This window comes from Ovis aries, chromosome 4, assembly GCF_016772045.2.
Source record: "Ovis aries strain OAR_USU_Benz2616 breed Rambouillet chromosome 4, ARS-UI_Ramb_v3.0, whole genome shotgun sequence".
Lineage (NCBI taxonomy): Eukaryota > Metazoa > Chordata > Mammalia > Artiodactyla > Bovidae > Ovis > Ovis aries.
In genome coordinates this window covers 52,139,158-52,162,261 of record NC_056057.1, presented here as the reverse complement: position 1 = coordinate 52,162,261, position 23,104 = coordinate 52,139,158, and the positions used below count along the sequence as shown (strand labels likewise).

Genomic DNA, 23,104 nt, shown 5'->3' with positions numbered 1-23,104 from the left:
GTGATTCCCTAAATTGATAAAATGACCCATTACTAGGTTTTCATATGTATTTTGGAAACTCCTAGTCTAAATGCCCTCTTTAGACATCTTGCAGTCTACTATCCAATTATGTAAGTATACGTGTTGAATCACTAAGCAATCAAAACTATATGGATAGGCTACTAGATGTCATCTTAATAATGTATTCCAAATTTATTTTTTTCTCTTTTCTGGTCCTTGACTATAATAATGAGATCTATATCTTCAGCAAAATTGCTCATATAAAACAATGCCTTATCACTAAAAAATAAAATTCAATATGAAGGGTATATTAGCAGGACAGCATGCAGCAGAGCCACCTCAACCTGGGTATGCTGGTCTAGGATATGGAGAGCATTGAGTTTTGTCCCCAAGATTAATGTCTTTCTGTGAAACACTTGAGAGTATCAAATACCCCCAGGGCACCAAGAATTTAAGTCCAGCTCAAAGGCGTTATTGTGTTCAAGCCTATTTCTTCCAGCCTTTCTCCTACTTACCCTCAGTCCCTTGCTCTAGTTCTGCTTCCTGTTACAAGGTCCATGCTGTACACCCAAGGATGGCAGAGATGAAGCCTGGGCTGACAGGTCCTGGAATGGATCTCTTCCTTGATTCTTCCTCCACTTCACTATATATTTTTTTAAAGATACTTGCAAAATGTAATATAGTTTTCATGCACATGTGTATATTTTAAATAACCATTCTGGCCAAGAAAGGACTTTAAAGACTCTAAGATAAGCAAATGATTGTTGGTATATAATTATACTTTTTTTTGGTAAATATGAAAAATTTGTTTTCAATGAGCACCTCATTCCAAGAGCTCCACTGAAATGTTTATTTTAGTTTAAACCAACTGATACTATGTAACAAAATCTTTCTCTGAATAGCTACTGAAATGCAAACATGGAGGACCAGTTGAAATGGCTCTAAATTGAACACAAGTATCTTTTGCATGGATTAACTACTAACAGCAATAGATAAAAACTACAGCAAAGTTATTTCACTAATTCAATATTTTATTTGGTGTCAAGGCATATAACTTTTAGTTATTTAATTAGTAATTTGAGAAGAAAGTCTAGAAAATATCAATTGTGCCACTAGAAGAGGGAGTTAACTTATTTATTGAAGCATTTACAGTTATTCTTTTTTATATCTACGTAGGTACAAAACTTTTGTAAGAAAGATAACACTTTTATTGCATTATATAAGTTCATATTTACAGGAGTCATAATGCAAACTCATAAGCATAAATATACATGATGCAACCATTAAAAGTTTTGAAACTGAAAACTATAGTTTAACAGGCAAAATACTTAATATGGCTTTTAAGAAAAGTAACTGTTTAGAAATGATATGTTATTGCCCCATTCTAGTCATTTGTCATCAAGTGAACATAAAATTATGATCTCTTTAAAATGATACATGTTATCTAAGCCAATGCTGTACACATTTTTAATGTAGTATGCAATGATGCATAGCTTTCTTAAATGTACATATGTACATATGTATAGATATACAGTACACAGACGGTTGTTTTAATACCCCTGAACATCTTGAGTAAAACTCTTATGACTTCTCTATTATAAAACTACTTGAAAAGTGGGTATAACTTCTTGGTATTGCAGTTCAATTTGACAGAATTGAAAAAAAAAAAGGTTGGTTATAAATACATTCTTTACAAAAAATTGAATAGTGGTCCCGCACTCATCCTTTATATTGCAGTGAAAACATTTGATTCATTTAAAGGTATTTACATCTTGTTGTCCTTGGTTTCTGTGTGAAATATACAGAAGAATGAGAATACTGTAGGCAGGCCTATTTGTTAGATTTTTCTACTTGTTCATTTTTGCGTAGGTTCCAAATCTCTTGAGTTGTTGTTTATTTCTATTTGCCTTGTATTACTGCTGCTGCTGCTTCTTTTGGTGTTCTGGGAACACTGGGTGACTTTACTTCTAGGAACAGGAAGAAAAGATTTAACTCTTGAAACACCCGACTCAGTCTTTGATTTACTGTTGCTGCGTTCGGTCATTTGATGGCTGCTGAGAGGACTGACCTCCTGTAAGAAAGGAAAACAGAACAGCTTAATTTGATATTGTTCCCAAGTTCTGTGATCAGTACTAACTTCCTCCTCTCTGTTCCTGTACAAGTATGTATGAGTTTCTCCCTTAACATAGGTTCTCATGGGGGGAAAAAAAGGGGAGGAGAGAAGTTGAATACTTAATGTCCTACAGACTCACTGTCTGATCTCCACTAGGTCCTTTGTGGTATGCCAGATACAGGAGTCAGTGACACTAGTGCCTGAGTCTGGAGTCTCCTCGTCAACAGAAGTTGTATGAAGTCTTAGGCCTGAGGAAATCAAACTGGACTGTTCCAACCATTTGTAAGCAGTTCTACAGTGCAACACCTTTACCTTGAATGTGTCACTGAGTTTTTCTGCCTTTAGATCTAACGGGACTATTACTCACATATTCTGAATGTTTATCAGACAAGCACTGTTCTTGGTGCTTGGGTGACAGCAGAGAATGTAAAAGGGCACCATCCTTGTGCTAAGGGAGCTTCTGCCGTAGTGAATTGTCTCCTGGTGATGAGTCTGCAATTAGGGAGCTCAAGATCTTTAATTCTTGGAAACTGCATGCTAGCATTCTTCTAGTACTTCTGAACCCTTCTGATCACCTGGTCCAGGCCTCTTTCTGCCCATCAGGAAACAGAGGTGGATAGGTAAGTGCGGCTCATGACGCTGCAGTAAGACCTTTTACTCACGTTTCCCTGATCATGAGCTCACCTGGGGAGGTCCCCCTTCGTGCTCACCAATCAGCAGAACTCAAGTGAGTGGTGAAGTGGGAAAGGAGGAAGGGTGAACATGGGGAGGTGTAGTGGATGGTCTGAAATAGTAAATTATATGTAAACATAAGTTACGTGAAGTTCAAGGACATAATTTGGAAAGAAACCGGGTAGAAAATATGAATGATGGATCAAAGGTATGTGCTACAGAACAGGTCCAAGCCCTGATTGCACATGAAAGTCACCAAGCTTTTAAAAACTCCAACGTCCAGGTTGTACCTTAGACCAGTTACATCAGAACCTCTAGGGCATGTGGTCCAGGTACAAGGGATTAAAAAACAAATCCTCAGATAGTTTTCATGATGCAACCAAAAAGGGAATTTATGCTTTAGGGGACTGAATTTTCATCTCCATAAGAAGAAAACATTTATTATTTTATATTCTATGGATGATTTAAATATGTATTTATGTAAACATGGGCTTTTCTGTTTAAGAAGGCTGGCTGACATGCTGCTTAACAGGCCCCTCTCTGACCACATAGGAGAAAGTGATTTCAGCTAACACAGACAGCTTTTCCTCCTAAAGTGAATTACTTCCTGATAACAGAAGAAACTGGGCATCTAACCAAGAAATGCTCACTGTCTTTATCAGGATAGAAAAGGCCTGAGCCTATGAAGGGTTCAGGAATCTGGCAAATGCCAAATGAGTACTACTTCGCCCTCTGGTGGCAGGTTCGAAGAAAACAATCATCAGGGAATAGTCCTTAGAATGCTCAGTGGGCAAAGAAATAGAAGGCAGGCCCAAGGAATGTGTTCTGAACCATAGCTCAGGGACAGCCCCTGAACAAAAATGTATTCCATCCAGAACCAGAATTATCAGCAGGGACCCCAGGTGTCACCTCCTCAGTCATTCTTATCTGCTCCCAACTATTTTGCTGTGCTTCTAAGCCATTCCTAATTGGGGGTGGCGGGGGAGGGGGAGGGGGAATCGCGGAGCGGAACAAATACTATACAGAGTAAGCCAGACAGGTCATGCTCTTCTTTGTAGACTGTCATGTTGTATATTTTTATATAAGACCCCAGCCTTGTTAATATTTCCCCCAATATACACAGCTCACACAGCTTCACAGGAAACTAGTCAGGACTGAAAGCTACTGAAGCTGTGAGAAAGCAGGGGACGGGAGCCCAGGGCTGGCAGAGGGGGATTAATAATGGGATAGTCTCACCATGCTCACTGTTTAATCCTGCTCTTTGCACTCCCTCTCCCCACAGGTCTGTGTCAGCTGCCATGTGAGGGGACGTGAACCACAATGGACATAGCTTGGTGAGCAAACCGCACATTATTAAACACGTCTTACAAAATGGACCGCCTCACGAAAGCACTACTGGGTAAGAAGTATTTTTATTGTTTCCATTCACTCAGTAGTACCATACTGGGCCACCTCATCTTTTGGCATTTATTAACCAATCATAAAAGTTATTTCAAGAGGGTAAGGAACTCTATGGGCATCTTGGCTCTTCTATTGGACATTCTGATTTGCTTGCAAAGGACATTCTGTCTCTGAAACATGCATGGTATGGGAAGTTCAAGTAAATCAGAGGAAATTTTTATGTATGTGTAGGTTTTTCTGTTATCACTTAGCATTAACTCGTTTTTGAAAATGGTGCTCAAAAGAAATTCAGTGTTCCATTTTAAAATACAGCAGAGAAGAGAGGCGTTACATTAATTCTAGGTTTGGCATAAACTAGTGAAAACAAATAGAAGAGAGAGTAAAAATTTTGGAATCCAATTTTTTGGCATCAAATAGAAAGGGGGGAAAAGTAATGCTTTTCTATGTGATTCCTTCAAGCTGTTAGCCGAACAATACTTTTTTCTAACATTGATTACCTAGTGAACACTTACACCTTTATCCTGATTATATCCCTGCTATAGTGTAAAAGTAACTTTGTAATGCACATTGAAAGATTTGTAAAGTCAATTTCACAACAATCCTTCTTTGTCCCATTTTGGAGGGAAAAGGGACACTTACCTTTTGTGACACTGGCATTCTTGGATTATTAACAGTTGCTGAAAACACAGGGTTGTTTCCTGAACTATCAAACCTCCTTAAGTCATCCCTGGAATCAGCAATCTGGAAAATACACAGTTTATCAAGTCATGTTTTCACAGGTAAACTGTGACATACTCAAGGTAAGATGTAAAGTCACTGCAGAAAACCCACAGTGAGACGTGTGGTCCTTGTCTTACTGTCAGAAGCTTAGGTCCTGAAATGCTCACATAAGGACTTTAAGCTTACCTGTGAAACTAACAGCAAATGCATGAGACATAGTTTCTAAGGAAAAAAAAAAAGGTCTTTTAAAGTCAAAAGACAACCAGATAAGCCCTATTTAAAAAAAAAAAATACTTGGCACAAAATGAAAGGATTTAACATTTGCAAGATTTTTCATTGTAACCTTATTTTTCCAGTGTTAACTATTTCAACTCACTTCCAGTAAGATTAAATAAGCTAGTGAGTTCTTTATCCCTAGTAGACTGTCCTGGAGAAGGCAATGGCACCCCACTCCAGTACTCTTGCCTGGAAAATCCCATGGATGAAGGAGCCTGGTTGGTAGGCTGCAGTCCATGGAGTCACTAAGAGTCAGGCACGACTGAGCGACTTCACTTTCACTTTAATGCACTGGAGAAGGAAATGGCAACCCACTCCAGTGTTCTTGCCTGGAGAATCCCAGGGACGGTAGAGCCTGGTGGGCTGCCGTCTATGGGGTCGCACAGAGTCGGACACGACTGAAGCGACTTAGCAGCAGCAGTAGACTGTCCAAATACAACAGGTGAGTTTTGCGGTAGAACCTGCACAAGTTATAACTACCCTCTTTTGCTCCCTTTCAAGCAAAAGGCACTTATCAAGGAAGCCTGGTAAAAAACCGCTGCAGATATCAGAGTGCAAAAACAGGTTGAACTTGATGCTGTTAATGCTTCAAGATTTTGGGTCACTGATTTCCATCTTTGGATCTCAAATTTCACAGTTTAAACAAATTACACAGGCCACTTATTTTTCGTATTTTATAAGTAAAGTTGTTCCCCTCTGCAGAATGCAAGTCTGCTGTCCTGCTCTTACTGTTGGTGACAGCCAAAGGTAGGACTATGGAAAGGAAAAGGTGGTATTGGTTTAATTTGTGGTAACACAACACATGCAACTTTCACTTTGGGTTTTTCAGAGAAGCTGTGCTAAATAGAGCTCCCTTGTGTAAGTGGGTTTTTTTTTTTTTTTTTTGGAAGGAAGGACTTTTCTAAGCAAGGTAATGGAAGTTTTGATTTGGAGCATTAGTCATGCTATTTGATAAGGGATTTCTCTCAGGGAAAGAGCTATGATGTGGCTCCAAAAGAAGTCTGTCTGCTGCTGGGGGAGCCACTCAATGCCCTCCCCGCTGTGTCCTGCTTACCTTGCTTATATCAGATTCAGATTTGCTAGAGCACATGCTCTGAAGTTCCTTGACAAGATCTGCTTCATCATCCGAACCCAGAGACAGTCTTTGATCCAGATTCAATGTCAATGACAGATCATTCTCTAAAGACCTACCACAGAGTTCAGAAAAGAGTTTTTCAAACCCAGAGTAACCATCTAACTTCCAATATGGAAACCTAGACCCCACACCTTTCTGGGGGATTTGTGGAGCAAAAAAGTTTCTAACATCCTTTAAAGGCATCCATAAATGTCACTTTATACCACAACCCATTCCTGTCCGATTTTGGTAACTCCCAGTCAGAATTCTCAATAGGATACAATTTTATTACACAAAGAAATCCACTTTGACTTACAACATTCCAGTCTTCTTACTCTTCCCTTTCCTTCTCTGTCCCCAAGGATGACACTAAACACGCTGGTGTGGGGGCAGCGTGACAATGGAGTAAAGGTGAATTTATCACGTTTTATTAGCAACGTGACCATGGGTTGACTCGACACCTCAGTTCCTGGGTTCCCTTCTATCAAATGCCTTATGCTACATCATAGGGTTATAACAAATACTGTCTAGGCTGTTGAATACAGCAGATCTAACAGTGGGCCTGGCTCAAACAAGCGTGCGACAGATTTATTGACCCCCTTTAGTGGCTAGACTAGGGACCTATTTACAAACTAGCTAAGCATTTTTATTCTATGATAAATCTTTATTTCAGTTTACAAATTTGGAAGCATAATCGACAATTCCCTAGCAGCAGCATGAGGAAAAAAAGTAAGTCATGTTATGTTTCTGTAACTCTATCATTAAAATCATCAGTCCTCTAAAGCCTGTTTAAAAGTTCACAGATACAGGATTTTACCATATCTTTGTGAACTGTATTAATAATAATTATCAAACTTGATACAAACTGAAGTCAATGATATTTCTAATCTTTCACCCATCTAAAAGCAAAATAGGCTTTGTATTTTTTTAGATTTCATTCATTCGATTTCAGCTTAATACTAGCCTTTGAATTACCTCGACTGCTTTTTAAAAAATTCTATTCACAGCATAATAGTTTCACAGACTAATGCTTCCCAGGGGGTGCTAGTGGTACAGAACCCACCCGCCAATGCAGGAGACATAAGAGGTGAGGGTTGGATTGCTGGGTCTGGAAGATTCCCTGAGGGCAGGGCAACCCACCCCAGTGTTCTTGTCTGGAGGATCCGATGGAGAGAGGAGCCTGGCGGGCTACAGTCCATGGGGTTGCAATGAGTTGGACCAGACTGAGGTGACTTAGCACACACATGATGAGAATGTGTACTGTTTGTTATGAGTTAAATCTGCAAGGGAAACTTACTTTTGGTTTGACAGCGAAGCATTCCTGTTACAATTCAGCTGTAATATAGTGTTACTTTTGATACCTGTTTAAGGAAAAAAAAATGTAGTCATTTCCATAGAATGTCCCTGTGCATCGTGAACTCTGTATTTAAAAGAAATAGTCTCTAGACTCTGATGTATTTTCATATTGTTTTTGGATTAAATCCATCTCTTGAGGCCCTGTGGAAGCCTAAGGAATAAGCAACGACCTCATGTATATTTATGACTAAAATCAGTACAACTCACACCACCTGAGGCTCAATTTGGGAATCCTCAGCTCCACTTTCATCAATGGATCCTATTCCAACCAGGCAAGTCCCCACAACCTTAGGCCTTTGTTCTCCAAGTGCCTAAAAGAAGTTAGTACCTGCCTTTTGAAGATGGTAATCCTTTTGTTTGCCTTCCAAGGGATCCTGACTGTGTAGACCCAACACAGTTTTTGATGTGTGGGCCCCATGATGTATTACAGTGCAGGTGGCTTTAGTGGTATAGAAACTTAACTTTTGATTGCTTTGCATTTTACAGAAAACTAAATAGGAAAAGTAAACAAAAAGTCACAGCATTAAAACAAATGCTGCCTATCATACCAGTGTTTTTCTAACTGCAAATTTCAACCCATTAAAAAAAAAAAACAGAGCGAATAGGGAACACCGGATTGCACAGCTAATATGTCGTAAATATACAAGTTGGTATCCATTTACAGAGACATGCAAATGCATAGGTCTGTGTGTACTGGTCAGGCTTTAAAATACATTTCTCACTGTGGCTTATGGTCCAAAGTTTGAGAAACACTAAACCATTTTAGATTCAAAATGTCTATTTCTATAATACTCTACATTTTATAAATGCATTAATACAGTTGTTTCTGAGTAGATTCTAAAATTGTATGAATGGTGCTAACATAGATTATCTCTAAAGAATGATTTTGAGAAGTCTGTCGAATTTGGTAAAGCAGATCATCAGAAGGTCTCTACATTTCCTCATCCACACTTTTGTCTTTACTGTCAGAAAGCATTAATTAGTAGCTTTCCCCTAATTAGCATGGAAGTGCCTAAGCTTGAACTCTGCCCTCCAGAAGCAGTGACCATCATCTCAGCTTGGTTTAGGTCAGGACAGAAAAGGGCTGTGTCTTTATCAAGTTTTATGAGCTTCCCTAGTGGTCTGCATGGAATGCAAGAGAGTTCTACTTTGGTATTTTTTAAAACAATGATGTCCAAAAATATCAACCCAAACATTGTTGTAATAATTTTGTATGAAGTGTAATTATTGGACAAAGTGACTATTATAAAAAATAAAAACAAAACTAGAAGCATGTCCACCTTTGGTTGTTAACCAACCAGTGGTTCATTCACCTAAACCCTGGCCAATGCATTTTATAAATCTCTATGTTGATGTCAAACCATGGTTGCATACAATTAAGTTTTCATGTTTGAAAGAACATTTGCTATATCCACTAGTTCTGCAACTAATAAATATTACAAATTTAAACTTAAAATAATTTATAATTCAGCTTTTTGCCAAATATATATTTCCAAGTTAGATTTGTCTCCATAATACTGTTTGAAGTTCATATTTATGGATTTTGTCTGACAAGTCTACAGTACTGCAATATATATTGACAATGCTTATTGTTTCGGTACTCACTTAGGAGAGCAGCTGGTCCTGAATCCTACAGGAATTCTAATGAACTAGGAAGTAACACAGTGGAGAGCCTGCATAGGTGTCCTTATTATGAGTGGCAAAGACTGAAGAAAATAGCACTGGACTCATTAGAAACAAAAACATGGATTGCAGAACCCCCTGTTTGTAGGAGAAGTGGTTCGGAGCAGGTGATCAAGGGGATCTGAGTCTTAATTTTGTCATCTGTAAATGGAGATGACAGTCCTCATTGTCGAGCTCTTTTGGATACTTTCAAAGGATAAACAGGTATAATCCTTGTTACAGAAAGCCAGCTGAGGGAGTCTCTTTGCTCTATTGGGGGGCTACCGTCTAATGATTTTATTCCCTGAAGCAAACACTCTAACTTTAGGAAGTAAGGGCAAGCCTTGGAGATCAGAATGTATCCTATTATAAATAACACTTACCTTTACAATGAGAGTTTATGGATTTTTTTCAGTGACTATCCATTCAATTACTTTAAAACTTATTACTTACATGACGTTAAGTCACAACTTATGATCACATACTTGGGGTAATCACACAACTCTGGCATGTACTGATATAGTTAAAATCACATTAGTTTTTATTAAAAATCAATACAATCTTCCATATGAAAAATATGGTAACAAAAGCAACTGTTTCTATTTTAAGAAATCTAGGATGTTAGACATCATATTACTTAGGAGCCGCACTGCTGTAAAGCTGCCGTGTGTGTGCCTGCTGAGTTTCTTCAGTCACGTCTGACTCTTTGTCATAGACTGCACCTCGCCAGGCAACTCTGACCATGGGATTCTCCAGGCAAGAATACTAGAGTGAGTTGCCATTTAGAACAGTGTGGGGTACAAGGGGCTCCTGAAGAGGTAAAGTTATTTACATGTATCAGAAATCCATAATGCATATGAGGTGGGAACATCTTTCCATTCTTACTCAAATATGGTATCTTTTAGGGGAGGATACGAACAAAGCTAGTGGAGGTGATGGAATTCCAGTTGAGCTATTTCAAACACTAAAGATGATGCTGTGAAAGTGCTGCACTCAATATGCCAGCAAATTTGGAAAACTCAGCAGTGGCCACAGGACTGAATAAGGTCAGTTTTCATTCCAATCCCAAAGAAAGGCAATGCCAAAGAATGCTCAAACTACTACACAATTGCACTCAACTCTCACACTAGTAAAGTAATGCTCAAAATTCTCCAAGCCAGGCTTCAACAATATGTGAACCATGAACTTCCAGATGTTCAAGCTGGATTTAGAAAAGGCAGAGGAACCAGAGATCCAATTGCCAACATCCACTGGATCATCAAAAAAGCAAGAGAGTTGTAGAAAAACATCTATTTCTGCTGTATTGACTATGCCAAAGCCTTTGACTGTGTGGATCACAATAAACTGTGGAAAGTTCTTCAAGATATGGGAATACCAGACCACCTGACCTGCCTCCTGAGAAACCTGTATGAAGGTTAAGAAGCAACATTTAGAACTGGACATGGATAACAGACTGGTTCCAAATCAGGAAAGGAGTACGTCAAGGCTGTATATTGTCACCCTGCTTATTTAACTTATATGCAGGGTACATCATGAGAAATGCCAGACTGGATGAAGCACAAGCTGGAATTAAGATTGCCAGGAGAAATATCAATAACCTTAGATATGCAGATGACACCACCCTTATGACAGAAATTGAAGAAGAACTAAAAAGGCTCTTGATGAAAGTGAAAGAGGAGAGTGAAAAAGTTGGCTTAAAGCTCAACATTCAGAAAACTAAGATCAAGGCATCTGATCCCATCACTTCACGGCAAATAGATGTGGAAACATTGACAGACTTTATTTTCTTGGGCCTCAAAATCACTGCAGATGGTGACTGCAGCCATGAAATTAAAAGACATTTGCTCCTTGAAAGAAAAGTTACGACCAACCTAGATAGCATATTGAAAAGCAGAGACATTACTTTGCCAACAAAGGCCCGTCTAGTCAAGGCTATGGTTTTTCCAGCGGTCATGTATGGATGTGAGAGTTGGGCTGTAAAGAAAGCTGAGCACCAATGAATTGATGCTTTTGAACTGTGGTGTTGGAGAAGACTCTTGAGAGTCCCTTGCACTGCAAGGAGATCCAACAAGTCCATCTTAAAGGAAATCAGTCCTGAATATTCATTGGAAGGACTGATGCTAAGCTGCAACTTCAATACTTTTTAGCCACCTGATGCAAAGAACTGAGTCATTTAAAAAGACCCTGATGCTGGGAATGATTGAAAGCAAGAGGTGAAGGGGACAACAGAGGATGAGATGGTTGGATGGCATCACCAACTCAATGGACATGAGTTTGAATAAGTTCCAGGAGTTGGTGATGGACAGGGAAGCCTGGCGTCTGCAGTCCATGGGGTCGCAAAGAGTCAGACATGACTGAGCAACTGAACTGAACTGAGGGAGGATATTTAAACAACTGATTATCCTAGTATCAAGGCCAAAAGGAACAAGTCTAATAATTTATTAGAATGAAACTCTGTGGGGGAGCGATTTTTATCTCCTGTTTTCACTGCTCTATTTCTAGCGTTTAGAAGAAAACTTGGTACATGGTATACATCTCATGTAGGAAGAAATATGTAAAGCTGACTCACTTATAAACACCTTAAATTGGTATTAAATATGTCTATGATCAAATAACACATACTTCTAAAAGTTTAAGGTTCACTTCTGAATGCACATTTGTATATTTCTTTCTTTTTATGTATCAGCTTTTATTACATAAATATAATTGTGTGGATCCCAAGAAAATCAAATTGCTAAAAAGCAGATGATCACTAACATGGTAAAGATAAATTTAATTTCAGAATTCTAGTATGAATGGTTGTTTTTTTCAGGTAGGAGACTCTCAACTATTTGTGGAATGTACCTACCACATGCTTTATTCCATGAAAAATACACATTGAAATCCTCAAAATTTTGCTTTGTTGAATACATAGTGATAAACATAAAGCACACTGGCATTCAGAAAGCACCTCATGGGTACACATGTCTCATGCCTGCCCCCTTACCTTCTTCACTCAAGTCTGGCTTGTTCCAGGTGGGTGACGAGAACCGGCCGGACTTCTTGCGAGGACTGGTGCTCACCTTTCTCCAGGCGCCACTCTCTCTCTTCTTGCTGCAACTGCTGTAACTTGAAACTATGGACAGAGGGAAGCTTCCTCCTTTGAAATCAGCTGTATGCTGGTCCAGCTCTGAAACAACATTAACCACATTTTGCCAGAAGGACAGAAGCAAGAGCGCAGTTGCACAGAGTCAAGCAAAATCCAACATTTCTAACACTTAAAGAAATAGCCTCTTCAAAAATCGGGGGCCTAGTATACCCAAGCAAGGGTTTGTCAACCAGCAAACATTACTTTGAAGTCTGGTATTTAGACATAAGCCAGTAATTAAGAGAGAGCAAGTGAGTTAGTTTTAAAGCAGTGCTGTACAACATCCATTACATGGAGATAATCTCACCCGTTACAGAGAGAAAATAGAGTTCCCTAAAAGCCAGTTCAAGCAAGCATTACATAATAGCGGATTTCCTCTCCTCCCAGCATAAACCCACATACCTGCTCTCTGGAGGGGACAGCCATGCAGAACAGCTTTATTAAGCAAAATGCTGAGAGCAGCTCTAACCACAGCCTGCTGCCCTTGGCTAGGGTTTTTAGTTGTTTGCCCAAGGCCAGGTTGTCTTTTCACAGAGGCTCTTGACAATATTGCTTCTTGAACTCTGGGTGCAATGACAGCATTCCATAGCTTAGACATCCACCTTCCAAGAGAGAGTTCACAGTTAGGACCCAGGCTCCCAGGAATCACACACAACTCTACCCGGGACAGAGCTGAAGACCCTGAACAAAGCCCAAGTGTTTCTATGGCTAGGCTACCTTTCCCAGGTTGTTTTGGAATAAGTGAAATTATCCAACACCAAAACAGTTTGAATGTGCTTTACAAATAACAGTGTATTTCTAATGAAACTGTTTACCTGTTTCTGATTTTCTTTATAAGATCCTGGAGCACTGGAGTGCTGAATAAACGAATGCACAAATAAATACATGGAAAGGGAAACATACATGGAAAACTTTACAGACTAAAAAATCTGGGGGAAAAAGATTTCCTGAAAGTCTGAGTCTAAATAGCTTAATTGCCACTTTCCTTACTAAGATACATATGTTTTAGTATTTCTGCAATTGGGATACATTTTATGATCACTGGCAAATAAAATCTTCCTGCTCTGCAGGGGCTTGGTGTCTACACATGGCAGCTGAGCCCTGAAGAAAGGGGATGGGGTCAGCCAGCCACTGCCTCAGGTGGACTCTGCATTAATAGCTGTAGCTGCTGCAGGACTTTAATTGAAATTTAGAGCACTCAATGCCAATCAAAATTGCTTCAAAAAAGATTATACTTTGTTGTAGCATTAAAACACAGTTAATAGCATTAAAAGCTGTAGACAAAACTACATCACCTAGAATAGGAACTGTTAAAACTATTACCTAGTATCAAGTTTCTCTGTTAATGTAGAGTGACATGTAATTCCGGAAGAAAAAAAAAAAAAAGAGCAAACAGTTACTCCCAAAGGTGCTGAGGAGGTAAAGATACAAGCTTTGGCTAAAAGAGAAAACTTTAAAAGGCGGCCCCTTAATACGGCTGTTGGGAGATAAGTCTCCATGGCATTTCTGTATCCTCATGTCAGCTGTTGTCTTGGATTGTCTTTTCAAGGATGTTAGCAGTGTACACAGACTTGGGAAGGAGAGATAATGTCTCCTTCTGGAGCAGAGGGCAGATTGTTTCCTGACCAGGATGATGAAAGTTATGGTTCCTTCCAGGGCAAAGGGTGGGCAGATTTACCAGCATCCCCGATTAGAAGATGGGGTGATTCCCAAGCTCGTAGTTCCACAGCTTTGCCGCCAAAGCCAGCATCCACCTGGGCTGCTACGCATCTCCCTGTGGGACCTGAGGAGCTGGGGAAACCACTGCCGACAGTGCAGGGCTCTGGCTGTGCTCTGAGTGATGAGGAGGGGCCTCTGACCCAGCATCCTGCACCCAGCAGGCTAACCTGTCAGCTTGCAGGTAGGGTACCAGTCTCAGAGCCTCTAGTTTTTGACAGTGACTGTGCTGCAGACAGGAAAAGCCAAATATGGCTCCTAAGAATCTTGAGATTCTGGATGTCAGGGGAAAAAAAGGCTCAGATGTAACCATGATACTGAGAGAATCGGGTAATTATATGAATAAACATACTGCTTTTTAACAAGAAATTACTATGTATTTTTAATACAGTACTCCTCCCTCAATTAACTGTTATTAAATTGATAGTTTGTGTTACAATAGGGAAGACATTTTACTTGAATCCCTCTCTTTCCAAAATAGATTTCTGCCCAGGATGCCAGAAAATACAGAATCAAATCTAACAGCAACTCACAGAACCCTTACTAAGGAAGTCGGATGGTGACAAATTCCTTCCTCCTTTCAATTTCCTCCTGATATTCTATGTCATTAACCTTACTATATGTATGTCTATTTTTATAAGCAGCTACAAAGGAAAATATAGTAAGTTTGTAAGTCTGCTCTGTCCATGGAATTCTCCAGGCAAGAATACTTGAGTGGGTAGTCATTCCCTTCTTCAGGGGATCTTCCTCACCCAGGGATTGAACCCTGGCCTCGTGCACTGCAAGCAGATTCTTTACCATCTCAGCTACTACTCATGTAAGTGTATAAGTATCATTAATAAAAGAGCAAGCTTTTCAATTCATCAGTAGAATGTGGTTTTTTTTTTTTTGGTTACAGGGTACTTGACTGAATTTCTTATGTGGGCCTTCCTCAGGAGACACTGCACAGCAAGCCACATATGGATCTGATGAGAGTTTTGAAAACAGAGGAAACCTATGATCTATCTAGTCTTAGCAAAAATTGTTTCCTTAGGAACTGCCCAACACACAAGTCATGGTCGTCCTCTGACAAGAGGGCAGGGCTCCACGTCCCACGCAGACAACAGGAGTGGCATAGCTCTCTCACTCTCCACCATTCCCGACTGGCCAGGGCTCTACTTTAAATACTTTAAAGGCAAAGAAGGACCAATGGCACTTACTTCACTGTTGCTTGGGCGTGCCCTGGGATTACAGGACAAGACAGGAAATACTTTGGCCCGAGGAGTGCTTCCGGTGTGCCCAGGCGGGCCAGGCACGAGTTGAGCTGGCGCCACACAGCCAGGGCCCAGTCGACCGTCTTGCACACGGGGTCGCAGGGAGAGGGCACCTGACCTCTGAACTGCAGACAGAGAGGAGGAAGACAGGGGCTTGGGTTAGAACAGTGCTCACTGTCCTTTTGTTTCTAACCATTCAAAATTAAAGCTACAAAAATTTAAAACTGTAGCCTCATCTAGTCTCACCTTCACTTGGGGTGGGTGAAAGGGGTTAGGTAATAACACACCTTGTGATGTGCGTTAGCGTGAGATACGGATCTGCAGTTTGTTGCATCGAATGAAAGGATGCAGCGAGACACCCTGGATGCGGTGTCCTACTTGGATGAATTCTTAAAATCAGTGCTGGCAGAAATCACTTTTCACACGTGTACAGAATATCTCCCAAGGACTTGCAAATGGTAGGTCTTCAAAAAAGGATTTTGAATAAATGAAATAAAAATGGCATTAAATATTTTAATATGGATAAGTGGTAAGATGGCATATTGGAACCTATGGCATGTTCACTTTGTCTTATTTTAAATTTCCCTAGAAGGGAAGTCTCAGCTAAAATGCTAACTTAAAATGTAAACCACTCTGCTAACATGAAGATATGTTTTCAAATTTTAAAATGTGAAACATTTAAGTAATACTGTGTAACACACATGGTTGAATGGGAGCAACTCTTTTTAGAATTATATCTTATACAAGAGTCCCTTTTTGGTACTACAGAGGATTCACAAAAGGACAAAGATTAATATACTATGAAGAGAAATCTCTCAAATATTTAAAAGTAAGATATAGCAATTAACTATTTTTATAAGAAACACATTCATGTAAATCTCCACTTTACCAAGGAACTATGATATTAAGACTGAGGATAATATGTGAATGTTTGAATATCCTACATCAAGGGATAGAATTTGGCATAGAGAAAAATGCAAGAGTGGTTCAGTGATTGTAGCAGCTTCACTAAAGTGACATCACTGTCACACGAGGCTTTGGGATCTGTTATAATATCCCATTTTTTTCAAAAGAGGATCCTATTTCTCCCACTTTCTCTTATAGTCTTCCAGTGAAAATGAGATCATGGGCTACAATTAATAGGTGAATATTAATTTCCTTGGCTTTCTCTGGTGGCTCAGACAGTAAAGAATCTGCCCGCAATGCAGGAGGCCCAGGTTCGATCCCTGAGTGGGTAAGATCCCCTGGAGAAGGGAATGGCAACCCACTCCAGTATTCTTGCCTGGAGAATTCCACAGACAGAGGATCCTGGTGGGCTACAGTCCATGGGGTTGCAAAGAGTCAGACACAAATGAGTGACTAACACTTTCTTTTGCTTTCAATTTCCTACTAAAGAAGGTACGATTATTTTTTATTAAATACTAGAAGCTTTGTCTTCTCCAAAAAAGATCTGTTTACTTTTATTCCTGTGAGAAACTGGAAGAAGAAATTTTGATCACATGCCAGTGTGCTTCTAAGCGCCCCAAAGATTTGGTTCCATCTGCAGTTACACGATTTCCGTTGTTTTGCAGTTGTCTTTATTCCCACTGTACACCTACCCCAGCAATCCACTTTATTAACCTACTTGAAGTGATTCCTGGAAAATTAAACACATTACCCTTCCTCCCCACTTTCTGTTCCTTAAGCACACCCCACTTGCCCATCCGCAGGCACAATGGAGGAAAGTGTAGCGCTTGAAGATTAGACCTTTCCTTTCAAAATAAGTAAAATCAATCCTTTTCAAACTATGTTTACCAGACAGCCGGAAGAGGGAGAGGGTTAGGAAAGACTTCAAGGAAGATTAGCATGGCCCCTGCGCAAGAAAGACACAGAAATTCGCGAAGCACTCCACGCTCTTCTCTTAGATAAACCAGGCACTCTGCTGTGTCAGTGCAGGTTCCTCCTTGATGAACAATGCAGCCTTCTGGTGAGAATGCGGGAAGCTATGCTTATTTGAGGACTTTCGATTTTATTGTAAACCGAAAACTGCTCTAAAAATAATAAAGTCTTTAAGAAAAATACTGGTATCTTTTGCAGTTCTCTAGGTGAGCTTTTTAGCAGTAAGATTTAATTATTAATAGTGATAAAGTTAATGGAAGCATCAATGATTTGAAAAGCTACAAAATCCATGACTGTCTTTATCACCCCTTTCTTCCTACTGGCTGAGGTCATATAATAGATCATGAAAGCATAGATTTATGATCAGGAAACTGACTTTAGCAGAGCTTGGGGCAGACGATTTCTGATTCAATTAGGAACTTCAGGTACTAATTGAAATCACCACTAGTAGGGACGGTTCACTGAAGTCCCAAAGGCATTCCCGCCGCACCCTTCTCCCTCCACCACCCTCCCCCAGCCCTCCTCTATGAGTGCATGTGCATTCACATGCTCTAACACAACAGACCCAGAGATTTTGTTCAGGAACTCGGTGGAGCACTCTGGTGTTGGGAAGATAGCTCTAGTCAAGGTCTATGGCAGAAGGGTGGGCATGGAACCAGTTCTGGTTAATGAACCATTAAGGGGAAGTCTTCTGATTCTGGGAGTTTCAGAAAAAAATGCTGTCCCCCCTGATAAGAAGGAGGCAAAAGAAGCCTAAGTTCCCTCTCCGCACAGCGCGGCATCCTGCTCCCTGCCTGTGAACAAGTCTGTGTGAGGGTGTGGCGCCTGAAGCCCTGCAGAAGCCAGGCAGTCCTGAAGAGAGGCCAAGAGATTCACCCAGACTTGGGACCTGACATCACGAAGGTGTGAATGGACATCAGCAACACCTACTGCGAGGCATCTGGTTATGTAAGGGAAAAAAGCCTCTTTTTGTGTGTGAAGCAGCTAACAGTGGGGTGTCGTATTACCTACCGCTTAAACTCCTCTGCTGATACAATAAAGATCCTGTCCTCCAAGTGTGGCCCACTGTGCAGGATTAAACAATAAAATCTTGCTAAATAGAGCTCTTTTATTTCAAATCCACCCAGACACTTAGCTACTGGCTTAATTTAAGAATATGACTTTAGAGAATAATGTGCTCAATTTGGTAAGTACTAAATTAATTTTGTTATTTTGATAGAATGCAGAATATTTACTATGAAAAATCACTAAAAGTGATTATTCTTCTTAAAAATGTGTCAACAGAGATTTCTAATTTTTTATATGACTTTTTAATAGTTACTATAACACAATGTAACAAATATTAAAACTAGCTTGAGTAGATGGCTAATGAAGGCTCCAAAGAAACAGTAGCTTTTCCTTAAGAAGAATGATTAATTTTCTAATCTAGTCTCAGCATTTAAACTCAGGGAGACCCCTTGAGAATGGTTAATTAAAACAGTAAAACCTATCTGCTTTTTTTGGAGGGGGGCCCCCACCACATGGCATGTGAGATATTAGTTTCCCAGTGAGGATCAAACCTGCATCCCTTGCACTGGAAGCTCAGAGTCTGAACCCTGAACCATCAGGGATGTCTATTTGTTTGCTTGTTTGTTTTTTTAAATTTTATTAATTTTTTTTTTTCACTTTACAATATTGTATTGGTTTTGCCACACATCAACATGAATCCGCCACGGGTGTACACATGTTCCCCATCCTGAACCCCCTCCCTCCTCCGTCTGGATCATCCCAGTGCACCAGCCTCAAGCATCTTGTATCCTGCATCGAACCTAGACTGGCAATTTGTTTCTTACATGATATTATACATGTTTCAATGCCATTCTCCCAAATCATCCCACCCTCTCCCTCTCCCACAGAGTCCAAAAGACTGTTCTATACATCTGTGTCTCTTTTACTGTCTCACATACAGGGTTATTGTTACCATCTTTCTAAATTCAGGATTGGGAACTCATGTACACCCGTGGCGGATTCATGTCAATGTATGGCAAAACCAATACAGTATTGTAAAGTAAAATAACGTAAAAATAAAAATTAAAAAATAAATAACCACTTAAAAAAATAAATTCCATATATATGTGTTAATGTACTGTATTGGTGTTTTTCTTTCTGGCTTACTTCACTCTGTATAATAGGCTCCAGTTTCATCCACCTCATTAGAACTGATTCAAATGTATTCTTTTTATTGGCTGAGTAATACTCCATTGTGTATATGTACCACAGCTTTCTTATCCATTCGTCTGCTGATGGACATCTAGGTTGCTTCCATGTTCTGGCTATTATAAACAGTTTGTTTTTAAAAAAATACTTAATATAGTATAGGTACTGCTATGAGTTTTACATACATTATCCTATTTAATCCTTAAAGTGTTAGTCGCTCAGTTGTGTCCAACTCTTTATGACCCCATGGACTGCAGCCTGCCAGATTCCTCTGTCTAAAGGATTTTTCCAGGCAAGAATACTGGAGTGGGTTGCCAAGCCCTCCTCCAGAGGATCTTCTTGACCCAGGGATTGAACCCGAGTCTCTTGCAACCCCATATCTCCTGCAAAGCAGGCAGATTCTTTACTGTCTTAGCCACCAGGGAAGCCCCACTTGACCCTTGCCTATCCCCAATTTCTGCTTGTCAGAAGCCACACAGTAAGTGGCACAGCTCAAGCCCAGGTTGCCTGACAGCAATGCCAGGGGAATGTCAAGGACCCTCTCCCAACAATGGGCTGCGTGTGGTCTGTTACCTTATTCACAACCTTCCTCCTGAGGAACCTCTGCAGCAGCCCCTGCATGGGCTCGCTGTCCCAGCGCAGCTGCACCCAGCGGAAATGCTGCTGCACCAGCAAGTCGGAGCCCTGCAGACAGGCCTTGGCGATTGTTCCCATCAGAAAGCAGTTCTCATGAAAGTAGTAGCATTCAGACATTCCGTTTCCTAAAACAAACCAAAGCAGCAGTCCAACGTCAGGACACCATAGCAGGGAACAAGTGCAAACAAGTGAAGGAAAGATGGCCATGAAGTGTAATGTGCTCCAGGGGACAGAGAGATTAGAAAGCTCTTAGAGCAGCTGGCTTCTTGGGGTGGTCTCTCTACTATCTATCTTTACCTTTTTGGAAGGTACAGGGGCTTTCAGTGCTGTGATTTTCCAGAGGTCCCAAAAAGTCCCCCAGTAACTCAGACAATGAAGATTTTTCCAAGTTCTCTAAGATGATGATGATTTTCTTGTTAGCAGGAGATTGTTTCACTGGGATCAGACATGCTAGGGTCAAAACAGAAATTCAGTGATTAAAATGTATCAATGATTAAATGATCAATGATTAAAACATAAAATGACAGAAATGTACAAACTTGCAAAAGTTTACATGTTAGCAAAGATGTGGCAACGTGCTCTGACATGGCTGGGAAAGTACAAAGACTTTGGGAAACAGTTTGAAATTACTGAATACAGCTGAGGACACCCCCATACAGAACGATCCAACACTAACTAGTTCCATAACAGATCCCAAACGGAATCAATCCAAAGTCCACCAACAACAGAATAGAAAGTATGTTCCTACAATGGATTTGAAAATGAACAAACTGTAGCTACTAGCAGCCACATGGAAGACTGTCACAATCGGTATATTAAGAAACAAATCACACAAGGATACAAACAATATGACACCATCATTTAGAGTTCATGAAACATACACTTTAAAACATGAACATATACTTTAGGAATTCATAGATAGTAAAACTGTTTTTAAAAAGCAAAGAAATGATTACAAAAGCGAGACTAGTGGCTACCTCTAGAAGGAAGGGTTTGTGAACAAGGGTGGGGCACATGGGCCCATTCTGGAAGCTAGAGATGTTCTATTTTGTGACCTGGTCAGTGGTTAAATTATCATTTTATTTTAAATTATTCACTGATCTATAAAAATAGGTAGTATGTATTTTATAGATGGATATTTCAGAATACAAAGGATCAAAATCCTTCAATGAGGATTGAATCCTTTAAATTTATTTTAATAAATTTAATCCTTTAAATTACACATGTGTAAAATGTTCATAAAATTATGGAGACAGTACCTCAGAGACAAGCAGATCCCTCCTTTCATTTCATAGAGCTCAGAGATGTTAAGGAGATTTGACCAAGGCTTCAGAAACAGCAATAAGGAAGGACCACAATCTGGGTCTTGTGATTCTTATTTTAGGGGTCCTCACACTAAAGACAGGGGGCCTGAACTGCATAAATGCAGGATTATTATTATATGTATTAGGCAAATCAGTAGATAAAATGTAACTGAAAGATTGCCTGGGCACCTGCTAAGCACTCAAATGTTGTTAATACGGTAATTGAAATACATCTATAATACTTGCTAGATAGCAATGAATAAAAAATTTATATCACCTTTTAATATTTTAGAAGATTCTAAGATGCCCAAGTCTTGGCTAAATTAACCTTGAGAAAAGATCAATTTAGAATACTCAGCGGTGATTTTGTCAAGTAATTCCACTTTTTGCAAACACTTATGATAGTACATTATACCCATTCCGCCTCCGTGTTACTATACACACAAATGCATTGTCACTTTCAAGAGAACTCCTTGAACACTGTAAATTAATCTCTTCTGAGACTGAAATAACTTTTCTGGATGCTATAAAGCTTTAAAAACTAAAAGACCAGAATCAAAACCAGCTGCCTCTCCATCGAGTTGTCTGTGGGGGTGGGTACGCCAGCATTCGGCATGTGCCCCATCCCCCTCCACACGGCTGTTCAATGAAGAGTGCTAACACATTCTGTGCTTCTCAGGGTCAAATGTTATTTCAGAACTACACTTATTATGGAAGTATGATGGCTTTACCAGCTCAGCTGGTAAAGAATCCGCCTGCAATGCAGGAGACCTCAGTTCGATTCCTGGGTCGGGAAGATCCCCTGGAGAAGGCATGGTAACCCACTCCAGCATTCTTGCATAGGGGCATTCCATGAACAGAGAAGCCTGGCAGGCTACAGTCCATGGAGTCGCAGAGTCGGACACGACTGAGCCACTAAGTACACGATAAACCTATATATTTTTTAAAAAATAATAATGATAAGCTAACAAATCCTTTATGCCCAGTGATTAAAAAAAAAAAAAAAGACAGGTTCAATGGCTTACATATCTGTTTTTCTGTAACTGAGGACTGAAGGTCTCCAGTTTTTCCTTGATCTGGATTAAGTGTACAGCTAGTTCTAGTGACCTTGAAGCTGCTACGTCCAGCTAGAACGCGTCTACAGGAACATGTAATTTGTTGTTATTTAGTTGCTCAGTCATGCCCAACTCTTTTGTGACGCTGTGGACTGTAGCCTGTCAGGCTCCTCTGTCCATGGGGTTCTCCAGGCAAGAATACCGGAGTGGGGCTGCCATGCCCGCCTCCAGGGGATCTTCCCGACACAGGGATCAAACCCACATCTCCTGCACTGGCAGGCGGATTCTTTACCGTTGAGCCACCAGGGAAGTGCTTGGCTAGTTCTAGTAGCTTTGAAGCTGTGCGTCTAGCTAGAACGTGCCTACAGGAACATGTAATTGCATCTCAACAATGTCTTCCACTGCCCCCTTGCCCTGTGTACTGTGCTAAGCACTACGGCACAGTGCTGGAGGTGACTGATTCTAAGTGGGGGAATGTGGCATTTTAAACTGGACCCATTATGAAGAATGGCATCTTGACAGATCAGAAGAAGGCTTTCTAGTTTTAAGAAATGGCACAGGTGGAAGAATGGACTCCAGGCAGGGCTCAGTCCTTGAAGGGACTGGAACCTCAAACTAAGGTTAG

At 40.2% G+C, this 23,104-nt stretch overlaps 1 protein-coding gene, 1 long non-coding RNA gene and 1 pseudogene across 6 annotated transcripts in view; 2 read left to right on the top strand and 1 right to left on the bottom strand.

Moving 5' to 3' along the window:
- LOC121819401 (uncharacterized) overlaps window positions 1-15,020 on the top strand; it is a 32,661-nt gene extending 17,641 nt beyond the window's left edge. For 2 of the 3 annotated variants that reach the window (XR_006059629.2, XR_006059627.2), the window contains 4 exons: window positions 2,270-2,395; window positions 4,068-4,184; window positions 6,970-7,025; window positions 10,220-15,020. This is a non-coding gene — a long non-coding RNA (uncharacterized LOC121819401). The remainder of the gene's footprint in view (window positions 1-2,269; window positions 2,396-4,067; window positions 4,185-6,969; window positions 7,026-10,219) is intronic. The other variant, XR_009600407.1, reaches the window with a different exon arrangement.
- The window catches only part of CTTNBP2 (cortactin binding protein 2), a 172,562-nt gene continuing 150,471 nt past the window's right edge, over window positions 1,014-23,104 (bottom strand). For 2 of the 3 annotated variants that reach the window (XM_042248274.2, XM_060414347.1), the window contains exons 12-20: window positions 20,418-20,570; window positions 20,058-20,245; window positions 15,357-15,535; window positions 12,844-13,043; window positions 12,301-12,483; window positions 7,594-7,657; window positions 6,237-6,369; window positions 4,826-4,927; window positions 1,014-2,071 (exon numbers count right to left, since the gene is read on the bottom strand). In XM_042248274.2, the coding sequence (XP_042104208.1) occupies window positions 1,856-2,071; window positions 4,826-4,927; window positions 6,237-6,369; window positions 7,594-7,657; window positions 12,301-12,483; window positions 12,844-13,043; window positions 15,357-15,535; window positions 20,058-20,245; window positions 20,418-20,570 (1,418 nt within the window). In that variant the 3' untranslated portion in view covers window positions 1,014-1,855. 3 annotated transcript variants of the gene reach the window in all.
- Window positions 17,228-17,307, top strand: LOC114114639 (U6 spliceosomal RNA; annotated as a pseudogene).